The sequence below is a fragment of the Danio rerio genome, chromosome 1 (genome assembly GCF_052040795.2).
Source record: "Danio rerio strain M-AB ecotype USA chromosome 1, GRCz13ab, whole genome shotgun sequence".
Lineage (NCBI taxonomy): Eukaryota > Metazoa > Chordata > Actinopteri > Cypriniformes > Danionidae > Danio > Danio rerio.
In genome coordinates, this window is record NC_141021.1 from 11,648,219 (window position 1) to 11,668,560 (window position 20,342).

Consider the following 20,342-nt stretch of genomic DNA (forward strand, 5'->3'; position numbering starts at 1 on the left):
GTATGGGTGTTTCCCAGTACTGGGTTGCAGCTAGAAAGACATCCGCTGCGTAAAACATATGCTGGAACAGTTGGCGGTTTATTCGCTGTGGCAATCTCAGATTAATAAAGGGATTAAGCGGAAAAGAAAATGAATGAACCATTGAAATTGGCTGTAGTTTATGAGTGTGTGTGTGTGCGTGTGTGTGTGTGTGTGTGTTTTTGATTGTGTAGTGGTGTTTCCCAGTACTGGGTTGCAGCGCGTACAGCATCCACTGCGTAAGACATATGCTGGAATAGTTGGCGGTTCATTCCACTGTGGTGACCCCAGATTAATAAAGCGACTAAGCCAAAAAAATTAATTAATTAATGAAATTGGCTGCAGTGTATTATTAGTTGTGTGTGAATGAGTGTGTATGGGTGTTTCCCAGTACTGGGTTGCAGCTGGAAAGACATCCACTTAGTAAAACATATGCTAGAAGAGTTGGTGGTTCATTCCATTGTGGCAACCCCAGATTAATAATGGGACTAAGCCGAAAAGACAATAAATGAATGAATGCAATTGGCTGAAATATATGAGTGTGTGTGTTTGAGTAAGTGTGTTTGGGTGTTTCCCAGTACTGGGTTGAAGCTGGAAGGGCATTCGCTGTGTAAAAAATATGCTGGAATAGTTAACGGTTCATTCTGCTGTGGCTGTCCCAGATAAATAAAGTGACTAAGCCGAAAAGAAAATGAATTAATGAATGAAATTGGCTGTAGTGTGCATGTGCATGCGTGTGTGTGTGCGTGTGGTTCCCAGTACTGCAGCTGGAAAGGCATCCGCTACGTGAAACAAATTCTAGAATAATTGGCGGTTTATTCCTCTGTGGCGACCCCTGATAAATCAGAGACTAAGCCGAAGGAAAACGAATGAATGAATAATAAGCATTTTAAAATCACACGCACAGTAAATTACCAAAAGCATAACAGACACTTTTAAAAGGTAAACTTAAAATTAAATTATAGAACTAAAAGCTTTTAAATAGACCCTTTTGAGGGATGTAAACAATAACGGTGGTCCTAACATATTTTCTGTTTTACATTTTTCATTTCCATAGCTTCCGAGAATCCAAAGAAGAGCCACATATTGATGAATAATCTTATGATAGCAGCTTTAATGTTAAGTTATTATTGAATTTCCTCTTGTTACAGTTGTGAAATAGTTTGATAACAAGCAGGAAATGGTGATGGGCCAATGACATCACCACATTGAAATGGTCTATACATATAATAATAATAAAACATGTAAATGGGTAAATAAATTATTTAAAGTTTGCATACTGTAAACATCAGTATTTTTATTATGTACAAAAAAGCCCCCAACATAGCACCTTCGGATTTCTATTTAAAGTGAGTTTAGTGAAAGAAGCTCTTGACATAAAATGTAAATAAGAAGTACCGGTACTGTGGACAATTGTGTGTGCAGAGGGCGGAGTCAGTCAGTGCAAAAAGACTTCAATAAAGTTGGCTATTTACATTTACTTTAAATAAACGCTGTCTATTAATAGTCATGACACTATGAGAAGGAAAAACGTATGATTCTGAAATTGATTAATGGTTAGATAAATTGGGATATCCTGTTTAAAAAAAAAAAGGATAGAACCACTGAGCTGGACACCGCTCAATGGAGGAGGAGGGCTGTAATTTCTCGACCTCCAGTAAATTCTGTTGCCATAAATTGGAGCACATGTGGTTGGCAAACCGGAGCATCATTCTCCCACAGAGAGGCGGAGTCAACCGAGACGAGATGCGCTCCGTTTATATCGATGTTCACACGGGTATAGAGAGGCGCGCGGCTCGCTGCGGACACATCGCTCTCTGGACGCTCTGCACATCACGGGAAAGCCTAGAACGGAGAGTTATGAGAAAGTAGACGATCTAAAAGAGCACATTAGGAATTTTAAGTTCAATGACCACTATGGCCGTTCCCGCGACTCTTCCGGTTCACTCTGGGACTTCTGCGGTGTCCGGTAAACTCTTCAGGACCGAGCCGTTCTTCTCGAGTCCCGCTGAGGCTCCGCGTATCATCAACTCGCTGCCGAGCGGTGGGACCACAAACGAGTGCAAGATCGTGGAGGTTCACGGGGTTAAAGTGGCGTCTTTCAGTGTTGATGGGCAGGAGCTTATTTGTCTCCCTCAAGTATTTGACCTTTTCCTGAAGCACCTGGTGGGCGGACTGCACACCGTGTACACTAAACTCAAACGCTTGGATATAAACCCAGTGGTGTGCACCGTGGAGCAGGTGCGCGTGCTGCGCGGACTCGGTGCCATCCAGCCCGGAGTGAACCGCTGCAAACTCATTTCCAGAAAAGATTTCGAAGCGCTGTACAACGACTGCACCAACGCAAGGTAGGCAACGTTTGACGAACTCTTTTCAGTTTACAGTTAAACAACGCGTAAGTTAATTACACATTAACTATTAATTTCCATTAAAATGATCTCTACTTTTTAAATATGATTTCTTTCCTATAAAAGTTTGTTTTTTCTGTAGCAAAATTGAATACTAAAAAAAAACAGCCATGCAGCATTTACACTTGTATTGTGTAAAGAGTGACATACTGTAGCTGCTGTCCCGTTATGTGGCTTAAGAGTTTATTTGGACGGAAATCGACAAAAAGCAACAAGTGGAGATGACAATTTGTCAATTTTCTCAAATGATGAATTATTTAAAATTAAACTAAGACTAAATAAAATCTGTAGTTTTAAACATACAAGCTTCAGGAAACCTCTAGAATTGTAAATTTCTATTCATTTTTTAATATATATAAATTTTTAAGATTTTCAATTCACCTTTATTTGTGTAGCGCTTTTACAATGCAGATTGTGTCAAAGCAGCTTCACATAAAAAAAAAAAAATCATAGTAAATTGAAACAGTGTAGTTCACTTTGATTTAACAACTTTTTTTTTTATGACTGCAAAAATTAAAAAAAGAAGGCATAGCCAGGTAAAAATAAGTACGTTCAACAAAAGTGCTTCTAGGGTTTTTTGACTTTTTATTTATTTTATTTCATGGTTGTCACATGACAGCCTGACTTCCTGCATTTTGGTAATTGACTTTGGTTCAGCATGCTATAAACAAAAACTAAAAGTCAAACTAACTACACCAACATTTTTGTGCTTCAATAATTTAGAACTTTTAATGTGATTTCTATTTTTTTACAGTCTCCAGACGGTTTGTCCAATTCAGCCATTCAATCATTTTTAGACATTTTTTAATTATTAAAATAAGTAGTTATCAAAAAACAACAATTAATAAAAATCACAAAAGCCTATTCAGTTTAATAATTTATTAAGAAATACTATAAAATAAGTTTGACTTTTTATTCATTAATTGGTCACATTTTATTTTGATGGTCAGTTTGTTGAATAAAAGTTACATTGCATCTACATGCCAACTAATTCTCATTAGATTAGGGGTTAGGGTTAGTGTAAGTTGACATGTACTTGCAAAGTCTCATATAGTCAGTTAAATGTCAGTTAAATGTCTGTTGAAGAAGCAGTATCAGCAGATATTAAGCAGTCTACTAATGCTCAAATGGACCATCAAAATAAAGTGTTACCCATTACTTTACTTTTTTATTTTAATTATTCCTAACAATAATTTATTTATTTATTTACTATATATGTGTTTATGTGTGCATAGGTTTTTTTTAAAGCATGTTTTATTGAATGAACCTGGTTATGTTTTTAAAAAGAACTTTATAAGACAATATCTAAAGAAAATGTCTAATGTATAAATTTAATTGACTTTACGTATATATTTACTAATATTTGTATTATGTTTTTATTATTATTATTATTTCTTACAGAAGAGCATTTTTGTGGAAAATAGTGATGGGTTTGTGTCATGATTTCTGACTCAAGTTCCTGTGTGTCCAATATATGATGATAGCTTTTTTTGGGTCTACATAAAATGGTAAAATGGTGGTGGAGTGACTGTCAGAGCATCCCTGGATATGAAGTGCATGGCATCCCACATTATATAAAGCAAATTCCATTCTAACAACTTCTGTTCTGTCTGCATCACATAATTCATAGCGCCCTAGTTATACTATCAAGACCTTTTTTTTAAACTATAAGCCCTTTGAAAGATATTAAATAACCAACTCAGAAAGTGAATGCATTGAAGCATTTTTATTCACGTAATTTTACATCCAAACCTCTATGAGTTTCTTTTTTTCTGTTGAACACAATACATGTTGAAAACTGCTAATCATTGACATAGAAAAAACAAATACTATTAAAATCAATGCTTAGCAGTTTCCAACTTTCTTCTAAATGACTTCCTTTGTGTTCAATTGTATAAAGAAACTCATAAAGGTTTATGACTAGTCAAATGATGACAATTTTTAGTCTTATGTGAACTCCCTTTAATTATTGACTTTAAAGCCCGATAATACAACCCCTCATACTTTCAGTGCAACCACAATACGGTCAAACATGATCAATAAATTAATATCAGCAATTAATACATTACGGATTGCTTTCTCTGTCTTCTTCATGGACACCCTGGAGTACTTTCTGGGACCCCCAGGGGTTAAACAGACCCTTGAATGAAAACCTTGTCTTTAATTGGATGCAATGGTTCCGTCAGGAGCCATTAGTTGTGTGAAAGCATGTTGTATGTCAGCGTGTGCATTTTTCGTGGTCAGATTGTAATTGCCATTCTTTGAAGCTCAGTGCACGACTGTCCTCTTCAATCCCTTTAGATTGTCACATATGTGACACAAATCAATTTTCCAGATCTGCGCTATATGCATTGGTTATGATAGTAGTAGTATGATGAAGTCATTTTAAAGTATCTTGAGTTAGGTTTAATTTCTAACATCTACAATAATAAGCAGAGAGAGAGAGAGACAATAATAAAAAGGTTGCTTTGTTCTAGTGAATGCATTAAACATTGGAGTAAGAGCTTCTGTTTAACCCCCAAGTGATTAACTACATGACTGTATATATTTTAGTATGTTTTGTACAGTGCTGTGAAAACACTGGGATCGTGTAACCTGAATAGAGTCGGGTTACGGTCGCGCTTTATTCACGGCAGACAATAGCTTAAAATATGGCGCTTTGAACGTGACGTCTTAATCCTTCTCTTTGTTGCGGTCTGTTTGTTCAGAGACCATAACTGAATAGATGAGAGATATATTGTCATATTAGGTCATGTGTTTTGAGAAAAAAAGAGCCTGTCATCAGGTTTCAAAGGGCCTACATTCAGAGGTTTGCAGGAAATAGTTTTTTATAGGGTGTGAAAGTCAAAACTGTTGCCTCTGGTGAGATTAGACACTAATTTGAAAAAAAAAAAAAATTTTTTTTTTGAAATTAAAAACTGACTTTTTAAGGGAATTATGAGTGAGAGAGATAGAGAGAGAGAGAGAACAGCATCTACTAGCAGTCAGATAATTATGTAGAGTAAAAAAAAACTGATATCATGGGAAAATGTGTGTTTTACAAGTAGCAATTCCATATCAATTTAGATGATAGCTTTTTTGAAAAAAAAAAAATGTACAGTACATGAAGGCATGGAAGTCTTTCTGCCTCTAAATAATAATAAAAACACTACATTGTAAAAAAATGCTGGGTTCTGCACAATTCCTCCATATTTTCCCAACACAAACCGATAACCGATTAAGTTAAATGTAAGTAATTTGGACATAAAACAAGTAAGTTGTCCCAAAAAACTCAAGAATTGTGTTGATTCAGCTCATTTTAAATAAGTAGTTTGAACAAGTAGCAAGAATCAATTTTTGAGTGTAATTATGATATCAAGTTTCCATTTTACATTTTTGTCTTTTTTAATAGGTTCTCAGAATTGCTAGATAAATTCACAGAATTGCGTTATAAAATCAGAACTGTGAGATATAAATTAGCAAATCTGATTCTTTTTCTTGTAACAGAAACCAGATTTTAATTTATAACACACAATTTAAATTATAAAGTCAGAATTATGGGCATAAACTCACAATTGTAAGAATATTTAAACACAGGTTCATTATGAAAATGCACCCCTGCATACATTTCTGGAGGGCGTGAATTATGTAACCAAAGTGGTATGATGCCCCCGACAGCTTCTTTTTCTACCAGCTGACCGCTTACCACCGTGTGCACTGATTTTCTGATGTTACCAGTTTTCCCAGTGGCTCACCGCTTGAGACTTGGTTTAGGGAAGGAGGTGGGTGGAGGAATCGGTCGGTCACTCGACAGCTGTCACGGTTGGTGTAGGAAAAAGGATAAGGACTCAAGTGCAGAACTAAATTATTGGTTTTATTAATAATGAAATAAAATAAACAGCAAAAAAAACTACCCCCCACACAAAACAAGACTAGAACACGCAGCCAATAAAAACTCATTAACCGCGTGTTCACATGAGACAAAGTAAGCGGCGCATGTAAAAATTTACCACATGCTAAACACAACACCAACAGTAGACACAAAGACACGAGTACACGATAAATGAAAAACACTCATCGTGCACTCACACATGCAGTGTGCATGTTTCATCCCAGCACCAACCGAAAACAACTAGACTGAGATGCTGGGAATAAGACACCACGCTGCAGACCACCCCCCCCCCCCCAAAAAAAGGGACGTCACCTGGTGTTCCTAAAGGGAACATCCAACAAGGTACAAGACGACAAGAAACACCACACAACAAAAACAAAACAAGCAACATCAACAGACAACACAAGACAAGGAGGTGAACATAAAAGACATCACAAAGAGAGGGAGGGAGGGGAGCCAAGCCCAGCAAGACCAACAAGGGAGGGCAAAGCCTGGGAGGGTCAGGAGATTCAGGGACTCTGGCTGATAGGAAGTGAAGCGCAGCAGGAAAGGGAGTCCAGGTGGGCAACCAGGGAGGACCAATCCAGGGCGGGACCAGAAGGACAGTCCAGGGCAGGACCAATGGGTCAGAGGTCCCGGCAGGGGGCCAGGGTGGAGCAGAATGGACCATCCAGGGTGGGTTCAGTGGGTCAGAAACACCGGCAGGGAACAAGGGTGGAGCCGGAGGTACTGTCCAGGGTGACAGAGGGACACACCAGGGAGGAGCAGGGGGGACAACCCAGGGAGGATCAGACAGGGACAGCAAGGCAGGAGGCCTGTGGGGCTGTAGCCAACACTGGTGGGTGCTCTGGGACTGGAGCTGACACTGGTAGGTGCTCTGGGGCTCTGACAGCGGCCTCTGGTTGATTTACGTGAGAAGAGCAGGCACAAATGGCACTTGCGCAAGAAATTTGAGATCAGCGGCCTCTGGCGGATTTGCGAAAACAAAAGCTGCTAAAAAATGTACTTCCTGGGACGTATTTCGCGATGTCCAGAAATGTATGCAGGGGTACGTATCGATAAAGAGCCTGGGTCGGAATATTTAGAGAACTTGTTTATATCTCACAATTCTGTGCACTTGTGTTTCCAATTCTGCCAATTATTCCTCAGTATTCAAAGCTTTGGTCTTGTCATTATGAGCAGAAATCTTGTAATTCTGACTTAATAATTATCAAATGAAAGGTTGTAACATACAATTCACAAGATATAAACTCACAATTGTGTGAAAAAGGTCAGAATTGTGAGATAAAAAGTTACAATTCCCCTTTATAATAAATGTTTTAATCAGCGGCAGAAATGTACTGCCATACACAATTTCAGACCTAACCATTTGTACAAGAAACCAGTGTGGCTTTACAAATTTATATTCCCTAAAACCTTAAAATAGTTGCAAACTGCATGAGATTCTGTTAGTAGAAACCAACAATGTGGCTTTTAGTCCATGTCTTTTTTTTTTGTTTTTGCCATTTTACCGCTGAAGTAATTCATAATTCATTCTTAATTTAATTATTAATAAGAACCTATGATATAAAATGAATGATTCCAGGAAGAACAATGTAATTTTTTTGATTGTATTAAGAATTTAGTATTGGTCACATTTCACCTTTGTGTCGTCTCTGGATTAAGTTTCCTAGCAGATGGTTTACACTGCAGCGCATGAGTGAACTGCTTATTCACCTGTGACATATATTGTGGAGGACACACACATACACTCATGATTTTATTCCTCTGTATAAACAGCGAGGTCTCACCATATGTGATCCTCAGAATGCATGGGCTCAAAGGGTGGCTGTTTTATTGCCATGCAGTACACATTGCCGTTTGCTGATAAGAGTAAAAATAATAAAAGATTCTCAGACATTTCTGAATCATGATTGAGTCAGTATGAAACCATGCATGATGTAATGGTGAGTCTGAGGAGGAGGACTGTTTTGTCTTCTATAATATGAATATTAGAATGGCCTCTAGGATCAGGTTAATGCCAGCAATTGACTCATCCATTTATACGTTTATATTACCAATTAAATAATAAAAGAAAAGATCTTAAAGGGATAGTTCACCCAAAAATAAAAATAACTTCATTGTTCATTTTTATTCTCTATAGCAGTGGTTCTCAAACTGTGGTACATGTACCACAATGAATCAAGTATGTCATAGGTACATGCTACATAAATTTAAATAAATGATCAAAAATTATTTGTATATGAATATTATGACATAAAGCCTATATTTATGAGGTCCAGATGCTGTTTTTTTTTTTTTTTAAGAACAGTAACCTACCATTTTTAACATTTAAAAGAACATTTTAATTTTAATGTTCTTAATATTAGGAACTACTATGCCTTGTTTTTGAACTGTACAGAGCTTTACCTGCTTTACTGGACCTAATACACTACTGTATTTCAATACTTCTCATTATGGTGGTACTTGCAAAGACAACTTTTTTCTGAGGTGGTACTTGATGAAAAACGTTTGAGAACCAGTGCTCTATAGTGTGGTTTTAAACTTTTATGAGTTTCTTTCTTCTGTTGAGCACAAAAGCAGATGTTTTGATTATTCATTTGTTGGGATCGATTAACTTCCATAATAAGAAACAATATTGTGAAAGTCAACGGGTGCCAGCAACCAGATGTTTTTTTTTTTTTTTATCTCTTTTTTTTTGTGTTTAACAGACAGAAAAATCTCAAAGGTTTTTTTAAACAGGTGAAGGGTGAGTAAATTATGACCGAATTTTCATGTTTGGGTGAAATGTCCATTTAAGTTTTTAAATGCTCATTTAAAAATAAGTCAAGAAGTAAAAAATATATATATAAATGAATGGTATTCTTTTTCTTTTTTGCATTTGCAAGTTTTGATCTTTCATTTCCCCTGAAATTGTATATCTTGCCAAGCTTTTTTTCTTACATGGAGAGTCAGATTTGTAAGAAAAAGTTTAGAAAAGGTTACAGTTCAATTTATAGGCTCAGGAATTTTGATATTAAATGGTACCTATTGGTAGAAAATAAGTCTGTGATGTCCTTAGAGTTTGTATGTGAAGCTTCAGTTCAAAATAACATACAAATTATGTTCTATAACTCTTTGATCCAAATTGTGCCATTTCGGTGTATGTTGCTTTAAAATCAAATAAGGGCAAATCTACAAATGCCTATGTGTCAGCATAGTGGCAGATTTTAAAAAAGACTAACGTCCTATGCTAATGAGGGAGAGATCGTCACCAATAAGCGGGGCTTTCCTTGTGTGATGACATGTACATATGGAGAACGTCAATCAAAGTGTTTCTGCAGTTCCTGTTTTTATGATGTGTGATTATAAAAAATTAAATTAATACATTTGTATAATTAGAAGCTGGTTATATTCACAGACTGTTGACATAAGTTTGTTAAAACTGTTACAAAGTGATTTTGGCACAACGGGTCCACTTTAACTTACAATGGCAATTAAAGTATAGATATAATAAAAATGAAGTCAAAAATTCACCTTTTTCTCACAATTCTGACTTTTTTCCCCTCAAAAAATGGGTTTATATATATGTACAATAAATCAGAATTTTTTCAAATAATTCAAAAACATTTTTACAACTGCAATTATAGTATAGATATAACAAAAAATGTCAAAAATTCACCTTTTTCTCATAATTCTGACTTTTTTCTCAAAATATGGGTTTATATATAAAAATTCAGAATTCTCAAATAATTCTGTTTTTTTAAATAATGCATTTCTTTTACGATGGCAATTATATTATAGATTTAATAAAAATATAATCAAAAATCTATCTTTTTCTTACAATTCTGACTTTTTTTTCTCTTTAAATATGAGTTTATATATAAATAATAATTCAGATTAAAAAAAAAAAGTGTAATGGCAATTATAGTATAGATATAATAAAAATATGTCAAAAATTCAGGGTCGCAACTTATCCAGCAAGTTTTTATGCAGGGGATGCCATTCCATCCACAACCCATCTCTGTGAAACATCCACACACACACTCATTCACACTCACACACTACGGACAATATGGCCTACCCAATTCACCTGTACCCCATGTTTTTGGACTGTGGGGGAAACCGGAGCACATGGAGGAAACCCACGTGAACGCATGGAGAACATGCAAACTCCATGCAGAAACACCACCTGGTCAAGCCGAGGCTCGAACCAGCGACCTTATTGCTATGAGGCGACAGCACTACCTATTGCGCCACAGCGTCGCCTATTTAATTCAGATTTTTGTCAAATAAATCAAAATGTTTTTACAAAGCCAATTATAGTATAAATATTAAAAAATTATAGTAAAAAAATCACTTTTTTTCTCACAGTTCTGACTTTTATATATAGTAATTTAGATTTTTCAAAGAATTGAAAGTTTTTATCTTGCGATTCTTACTTTTTCAAAATTACATGATATAAACTCACTAATACAATAAAAATAACACAAAAATATATACACATTTAAAATTGTGACTCTTTTGTGAGCTTTTTAATTACTTTCTCCTTCAGTGATGAACTTAAGCTTCAAATCATTCCTCTGACTCTTCGCTGCACTTTTACTTAACTCACAGACAGTGTGAATGCAGTAACCTGTTAATGTCGGGTGCCACTGCAAATGAGTGGTGTGTGAAAGCGGCTAAACATGGCAGTGTGTGCTGCTTCCAGCCGCGAGTGTGAAGGACTATGAGAGCGGCAGTCATTCATCTGATGCCTTATTGAGTTGTGTCTCAGCTGAGGTCATTCAGTACACTCAGTACTAATGAGCTGCACTAGGGGTGCAGTTGCACTCAGCGAGGTTAATGTGTAGCATGAAGTGGACATTTTGATAACACTTAATTACATTTGTCCACATCAGAGGCGGATGTTGGATGGTACGACTTCTGCGTCACAGCTTTGTGCCACTGTCAAGAATCGGGCTGTAAATATTAGATACTTCCTCTTCGGAAAGATATTGTGCAGAACAGGTGAACATCAGGAACAAATGGATAATAAAGAGCTTTTTATGGTCTGAATTCATTTGCAGGTTTATATACAGTTGATTTTTTTTCGTTTAATATATTTCCCAAATGATGTTTAACAGAGCAAGGAAATTTTCACAGTATGTCTGATAACAGTTTTTTTCTTCTGGAGAAATTCTTATTTGTTTTATTTAGGCTACAATAAAAGCAGTTTTTGTATTTTTAAAAAAAACATTTTAAGGTCAATATTATTAGTTCCTTTAAGCTATATATTTTTTCGATAGTCTACAGTACAAACCATCGTTATACAATAACTTGCCTAAATACCCTAATCTGCCTAGTTAACCTAACCGAGTTAAGCATTTAAAATGTCACTTTAAGCTAAATAGAAGTGTCTTAAAAAATAAATAGTTAAATATTATTTACTGTCATCATGGCAAAGATAAAATAAATCAGTTATTAGAGATGATTTATTAAAACTGTTATGTTTAGAAATGTGTTGAAAAAATCTTCTCTCTGTTAAATAGAAATTGAGGAAAAAAATAAACAGGGGGCAAATAATTCAGGAGGTTAAATAATTCTGACTTCAACTGTTGAAGGCAAAGATGTTCGTCCATGAGATTTCAATTCTTTTTCAAATATTTCCCAAGTGATGTTTAACAGAGTAAGGAAATGGTCACAGTTTTTTTCTGCTATATGTTATTTCTTCATGAGAAAGTCTTTTCTTTTAATAAAAGTAGTTTTACATTTTTAAAACAAATTTTTAAGGTCAATATTATTAGGAATGAGGAATTAAGATTTTTTTAGAATACTAGCATCTTACTAATTAATTTTTTTAATTTGCTAAAAAAAGTAGGCTGCACAATATATTGTTTCAGCATTGATATCGCAATATGTACATTCGCAGTCAGCATCTTTTACAGTTATTTTTTCATTCATGTTTTAATTATCATCTTTTACAAAAGCATTGCTTTAATAGGAGATTAACTTCCTATTTATGTATAGTGAAATGGTGATCTGGGACCTTGTAGTGGCCGGGACAGACTACTGTGTATAGTTCTAGATGCATAGCAATAATTATTTTTAAAATGTCAATAGTTTTTTTTTATGTTTTAAAGTTTTGTTAAATAAAAAGTGTACATATGCAGCTATATTTTGCTTATTTAAAAATAATTTTATTTATTTTAAATTTATGGCTAAGCAATTATTTATTTATTCGTTTTATTTTTGGTGTGGCCAGAGTAAAAAGTTTGTAAATCCTTAGTGTTGAGCTCTGAAAAGTCTTGTGAAACAAGAACTAATTGCAATACGACACTATGAAACCAGAACCCATTAGCCCATGCTCATTGACCAAGGTTATGCACAACACAAAAAGTGAAATGACTCAAGAGGACATAACGTAAAATCTAAATTAGGCCATTTAGCACGCATGCCAAAGTCAAATGAATGCATATAAATATATATTTTCCTAACAACAAAATTGTGGCTTGTGAAAATGGCAAGTGGCCAGTAATGTTGAAAAACTACTAGCCACATTGGCTGGTGATCAAAAAAAGATAATGTTAAGCACTGCTTGTGAGAGACATTTGAGATCTGAAAAAGCGTACACAACAACCTCTGGTGGATTCACAAAAATAAAAACTGCAAAAAAACATAGCTCCTGGGATGTATTTTGCTCTCTCCAAAAATGTATATAGGGGTACGTAATCAGTATAAGCCTGGGTTGAATAAATGAAGCGTGTCCCATGCTGCTAATTTTCATCTTTGCAGGGGAACGAATGGCGCAATAATCGCAGTATGACACAATGATCATCTCAATTCATGTTTTTTCATAATCATTAGAAGCCTAGATCAAAATGAAAACTAAATTTGATTAATTGCTCATTCCTGTTGTACAGTCATAGAGGGGAAACCAAACAATAATAAGTGGATAGCCTTTCTACTATTTGTAGAAAGACCTGAGTTTTGTTTAGTGACTGGATAACAAAAAGTAGTTCGATTAGCTGATTGTAAGGCGCTAAGTGACAGGTTAGCACCTTAAGCGGCCAAGATGCTGAATGAAACAGGAGGAATCTGGCATCTCTTTTTCATGACCTGACGCTTGTGCGGTTCACAGACGCATAAATGAATGATCTCGTCTAGACGCAACAAGAGTCAGCTTGTTTTCAGACCAACCGATCCTCCATCTCGCTTGTTTTAGCGTTAGCATCATGACCTGTTCATGACTTCTGTCGAGTGTGTCATGCCTCACTGTTTGCTTTGCGGTTGTGTAGACGGGTAACATGCGGATGGATAGATGTGCCGTGATAATGTTTCTTCTCACAAAATAAACCAGACTTCTGTTCGGCCGTCTTATCTGAGCGAGGGAGATAAGCTGCTGTAAAATAGTCAGTTTCCCCTTAAGACAGTCAAACACACACACACGCTCCCTCCCCACGCTTTTTCCTGTTGAGGTGTGGATGTTATGGATGGATGTTAGACACATGATAAGCCCTCTCTTCCTACTCACCTCTCCATTAGAGGCTTGAAGAAAACAAAAATGACAAAGTGGTGCTTGACAGTGTGTTTCAGAGACTGTTTTTCTTTATCCTGCCTTCCTATTAAAGGAGCAGTTTACCCCCAATAATAAAAATGTTTGTGATCTCCTTCTTTACCTTATCAATTTATCTAATCAAGATTTAGGAATCTGTTTAGTTGCTTTTTTGATGCTTTCAGACTTCAAGATGATGCAAAGCATTATAAAATTATCATAACGGTATAAATTATAGATATTTTAGGACTGCATCTTTTCAGCATAGGCATAGCTGCAGTGAGTGCACATCCTCAATACTCATTTATTTTTCATTTATAGATTGATGTTTATGCAGTGTCATTTTACATTTGCTTTTTCAGTGTTTTTACCTGCATACTGTTAAAAATGCATCACAGATTAACTCAATTGTAAACAAAATTGTATTTAATATTTAATTTAAAATATTTATTTTGTGACTTTTTTATTTTATATTTGAACATTTCAACATGTAACCAATATGCTTTTAAGTGGATAAAATCTAGAATTACAATTAGATGTATATATACTGTTGAAGTCAGCTTTATTAAACCCCCTGAATTATTTGCCTTGCTGTTTATTTTTTCCTTAACTTCTGTTTAATGAAGAGAAGATTTTTTTCAACACATTTCTAATAACTGATTTCTTTTATCTTTGCCATGATGACAGTAAAAAATATTTGACTAGATATTTTTCAAGACACTTCTGCACAGCTTAAAGTGACATTAAAAACTTAACTAGGTTAATTAGGTTACCTAGGAAGGTTAGGGTAATTAGGCAAGTTATTGTACGGTTCGTTCTGTAGACTATCGGAAAAAACATAGCTTAAATGGCCTAATAATTTTGACGTTAAAATGGGTTTTAAAAAATGTAAAACTGCTTTTATTTTAGACATAAAAAAAGAAATAAGACTTTCACCAAAAGAAAAAATATTATCAGACATACTGTGAAAATGTCCTTGCTCTGTTAAACATCATTTGGGAAATACTAAAAAAAGAAAAAAGGTTCAAAGGGGGTATACTACCTGACAAAAGTCTTGTCGTCTATCCAAGTTTCACAAACAACAACCAGTAACTTGACTTATAGTTGATCATTTGGGATCAGAATTGGCTTATATGAAAGGCAAAAGCCTCTAAATTACGCTAATTTTACCAAAATAAAATATGATCATGCCTTGATTTTTAATTGTTTAATTGGGACAGTAAGGTCTGACTTTGCGTAACCAAAAGTCTTGTCACTTAATGTACAGTATAGAATATAAAGTCATGGTGCAGTGGAGAAAGAGTTTAATATTGTGTATGACTCCCATGAGCTTGGAGGACTGCATCTATACATCTCTGCAATGACTCAAATAACTTATTAATAAAGTCATCTGGAATGGCAAAGAAAGCATTCTTGCAGGACTCCCAGAGTTCACCAATTATTTGAATTCCCCTTCAATGCCTCCTGTTTTAATTGTCTTAAAATAATTGTAACGCACTTTATAAGGCTTCTTGCTTAATTCTCTTCTGCTCTCCTATACGTTTATGTTTTCCCATTTTCCCCCATCCTCACCCAGCAGCACCTTTGCGAATGCTGCTCGCGTCTCTCTGTCCGATCACAAGGTGTCATCCCTGACTGTGCTGACTTGGCACTTTTCCGACACACACACACACACACACACACACACACACACACACACACACACACACACACACACACACACACACACACACACACACACACACACACACAGAGGATTGTTTATTGGCTTGCAAATATGTCCTCTATCTAAAAAGGACAGAGAGCGAGAAAAGTGGAGAGAATTGAATAAGTAAATGATTTAATATGCAGGAGGCAAAGAGGATAAGAAAGACAGGAGGAGAGGAAGAGAAAGAAAGAGAAGTATTCATGAGGTAGAGGCGGAAACTGGCAAGCGGTCAGTGAAGAACTGTGGTCATTAGAGGCGATTACTAACATACTATATGCATCACTTTGCTCATACTTAACAAAACACTGTGAAATGAGTTGAGCTTTCATGTGCAACTCATTTCCATGCTAAAGATATACATTTTAGCTCAAACTGGGAGGCTGCTTTTGTTTTAACCTGGCATTTTTAAATTAAAATGACTGATGTTACTACCTTTCAGACAAGATCTCCATCCACACTACTAGAATATGCAAGTCAGAAGCTAAAACTATATATTTTTATTTAACAATTCTGTCTGGTTCTCGAATCAGATTGGCTGATAGGTGTGCGATATTCTGCCAGTAACAGAACTCATACAACCTCCTCACCCTGCTGTATTACTCCGCCCACATAAAATTCAACAGTGCTGCTGTTGGACACCATAATGTACTTTTGGGGCTTTTTTAGGCAAGACAGTAGTTGTTTAGATTAAACTATGCAGTTTATTAATAAGGATGGTGCATATTTTAAATATTTATAATTTCGGAGAAATTTATAATTTGCTGTCCAGGGAGAGGGCTCTGAGGCCGGAAAGACGTCTGAGCTCGAGGCATTCTCTCCATCAAGGGGAGACAGTGGGGAATATGAGCCCAGCATCTAGCCTGATGCCAGAAAGCTCCACTTCCTCGTGCTTAGTATGGTTCAACTTAAAGATGTGGTATTGGGGTGCAGGAGTAGGGCTGCACCGGAACCTTTTTGACCAGTATGCACCTGACCGAATTAGCATATGAATTTCGGTGCCTAATTCCGGTGCTCCTGGTGCTGCGACAAGAACGTAAGAAGCATCAAGGGCTGTATCAAAGGCACACATAAGTATGCATTGAACAAGTTGAACTGGCGCTCTAGGCAAACAAGTCCAGGTTGTACAGCTCCTTGGTGTTTGTATACTTTTTATGCGCTAATAATCTGATGAATTACATAATTAACAACAACACTGCTGACTGTAAACAAGAGTGCCCTGACACATTTCCTCTATTTGCTGCATGTTTCTGTATTTGCATGCATTGTGAGAATTTGCGTGCGTGTGTTATCGGTTTGATAACAGTAAAACAGTAAAATATTTTATTCATTTCAGACATCATTCGATATTGAAACTAATTTGCCTTTTTAGTGTATAAAATAAATACAAAATATGATGGCATTGTCACAATTTTCTACTTTCTACCATCTCAGTTTCTAAAAGGGTACGAACCCACCCTGTTTCAGCGGGGTGTTTTCACACCTCTAGTTTGGAAAAAAAGTCAGGAAAGGTGTCAAGGAGGTGTCCAACTCTGTTTAGGTGGCAGTGTCGGGGAAGGGAAAGAGGGAACATTTGCATAAAAACGTGAGTTTCCGTTTGGGCACTTGCTGATTTTCACAGAGGCAAAACAAACACAGAGACGCAGGAAAGAAAGATAGTGACTGCGTTTACGTGGACATCAGTAATCAATTTATTTGCCAAATTAATAATTTGTCGACTTTAACTGCAGTTTGGCACTTTCACGCAAGAACATTTACTGCATGCCCCCTTTGACAAATAAGATATTGCATAAAAGGAACTGCTGGAGGAGTGTAGTGTTAATGAAATTTTTGATACCGCACGCGAATGGGAGAAAAAAAATTCTGTATGTCTCAGTGCACAGGGTTAGTAGCGTCAGAAAGTCGTATGTGTATAAACTATCCTGTCACAAAATGCAGCAAAAATCCTACATGACGGTAATAGTTTGATTGCGGTGTTTACATGTTTAAACTCTGAGAGCCGCATTTACAGTGGATAATATTGTAATATTGTAATATAATAATATTGTAGTAATATTAACATACTGTAAACTTAGTAACTTAGAAATCATTTTGACTAAGGTGTTTCTTTCAACACTGAAAGAGTACTGGTGACGATACAAACTAACTTTCCCACTGAATAAATAAACAAAGACCACTGCGCGCTTACTTACCAAATCTCTAGAATCAGGACAATCAACACCAACTGAAGTTGCGTCTTTTTTAAGAGGAGATGAGCAGCAAATCTGGATTTCACCATTTCCAGATGCGAAAAGCTCTCAGGTAAAAAATGTTTCGTACAAACCTTAGTGACCCTTTAAAGTGCGGGTCACAAGAAAAGAAACAAAACTCAGTATAGTAGTCATATGATTGGGATTGACGAATCAGAGGGGAATATGCAATGACACAGCAAAGGAATCTGGACATAGTGCTTTTCTACAATTAAATACAAGCCCACTACCTTTTTTTATTTATTTTTTTTACTAAAACTGGATTTAGTGTTTCCAAAAGTCTCAATTTATAAGGGTCGACAATTCATTAGTATTGCAGAGGCCAAGTATAATTAGTAAAAGTTGTGTGTTTTAAAATGAAAATGCACTAGTCTAAATGCAGCCTCACAGCTGCCCACAATCATGCTGTTGATTTAATTTTTCACGTTAGGGTTATGGGTTAAGTTCTCTAAATAACAATTTTCTTTGTTTTAAGAACACTTAGGAATATTTACAACGTTTTAACACTATATACCTTTTTAATTTTAAAGTCTGCATGAACCGAAAGTTGTTGAGACTTTTATATCTTTATGTTGATCCACTTTTACTGAAACTGAATATTGAGTAGGGGGCGGGGCATTCTTTTTGTGCATCATTCCCTCATTGCAAACTAACGGTAAGAGAGGCTTGGTTAAAAATATTGTGGCTGAATCCATCAAAATGACAACAACAAAGACAATGAACTTGCCCACATTTATTGCACAACTGACACAATTATACATATATTTATTCATATTTTCTTTAGATTTCACCTTATATTTAGTTTTTAGAGCAGATCATAAGCGTGTTATGAATGTAAATCACTCTCAAGGCTGTTCACTTGGTCATTTCATCTTTCAAAGACATTTCTAAATTTACACAAGCATTAATAATAAAAATGCTTTAAGCCACTGGTTGTTGTTGTTTCCCTGTGCCCCTTTTCCTCTTTCGCTCTATGAATAGAAATCAGCATTTATGTTTTCTGTTTGCTTCTGTGATTCTTTTTAGAAAGAGAATGAATGGTGTCTTTGTGTGGTCAAGAAACAGAGCAGATAAACTGTGCCTCTCTTTCGCTCTCTCTCTCTCAGTCTGTCCATTTCCCCTCTCATTCCTATACACTGCTTTCATACACAGTACTTCAAATGCATTTTACTGTGGTTTTCATGCAGAATTATTCAAAGGTTTTCTGTTTTATTTACTTTGATAGATTAATCATAAGATTATTACAACGATTAAAAAATTACAACGATTACAAATCTCTCAACCAATGCTGAAAACTACAGAAAATAGGTTAGGAAGTACATATTTTATGATATTAAAGGTTAAAATTAACAACTGATTTGAATATAGCTGCCTGTAATGCATTTTTATAAAAAATAATATATAAAAAAGGAGTAAGATAATGACTTTCATAGTACCAAACAATAATATACGCTACCGGTCAAATGTTTTTTTTGTTTGTTTTATTTTAGGGGGGGGTGGGGGGGGGGGTAGAATACCTTTTAACAGTTATTTTATAGTGCAATAACATTTCACAATTTTACAAATTATACTCTATTTTTAATTAAATAGATGCATGTTGGTGACCAGGAGAAGCTCATTTTAAAACATTTTATTGTAAAACATTTTTTCGATAGTATTTTTTTTTTAAAAATGCATCACAGGCAGCTATAAACAAATCAGTTATTCACTTTAACCTTTAATACCATAAAATATGTACTTCCCGACCTATTTTCTGTATAATTTACAGCCATAATTGAAAGATTGGTAATCCTTGTATTTTTTTAATTGTTGTAAAAACTTTGTTGAAATTTAATTTGAGTTAAATTTGAGTTTTTTTATTATTTAGATCAAATTCGCATTATAGTTGGTCAAAATGAATTATATTTCACTATATATTCTAAATATATATATTTTTTTCTATTAGAATAAAATAAAGTAAAAATATAGTTTTTATATAATCATTTGATTTGAAAAATAGCTTACTTATATATTTAAGCTAAAATAAAAAATATAAAAACTATTTTTAGAAATATTATTTATTTATTTTAGTTTTAAAATGTTGTTTTAGTTCACTACAATAAGCCGGATTTCTTAAAATGATTCTTTTTTTAGTTGATTTGAGTTAAATTTGAGATAGTATTAAAGTAAAATTGAGAATATAACAGATATTTAAAATATATAATATATATATATATATATATATATATATATATATATATATATATATATATATATATATATATATATATATATATATATATATATATATATATAATATATTTAAAATTTATATTACATTATATACTTACCGGCCACTTTAATAGGTACACCATAATAGTACCGGGTTGGACCCTCTTTTGCCTTCAGAACTGCCTTAATCATTCATGCTATAAATTCAACAAGGAAATGATTCTACTGCAAATATTCCTCAGAGATTTTGCTGCATATTGGCATGATAGCATCATGCAGTTGCTGCAGATTTGAAACATCCACGATGTGGAGGCCATTTGAGTACAGTGAACTCATTGTCATGTTCAAGAAACCAGTCTGAGATGAT

The 20,342-nt window shown here is 35.0% G+C and overlaps 1 protein-coding gene across 11 annotated transcripts in view; it reads left to right on the plus strand.

Moving 5' to 3' along the window:
* Positions 1 to 20,342, plus strand: part of dachb (dachshund b) — a 103,954-nt gene that overhangs the window by 31,017 nt on the left and 52,595 nt on the right. For 4 of the 11 annotated variants that reach the window (XR_015475508.1, XM_087235078.1, XM_087235079.1 and 1 more), the window contains exon 1: positions 1,790 to 2,366. The exons of 4 other annotated variants lie outside the window; for them this stretch is intronic. Coding sequence is in view for 4 of the 7 variants with exons in the window: in XM_087235078.1 (XP_087091204.1) it covers positions 1,927 to 2,366 (440 nt within the window). In the remaining 3 variants the exon portion in view is untranslated. Of the gene's footprint in view, positions 1 to 1,789; positions 2,414 to 20,342 lie in introns of those variants that run through there. 3 more of the 11 variants (XM_087235081.1, XM_087235082.1, NM_152956.3) reach the window with 2 other exon arrangements.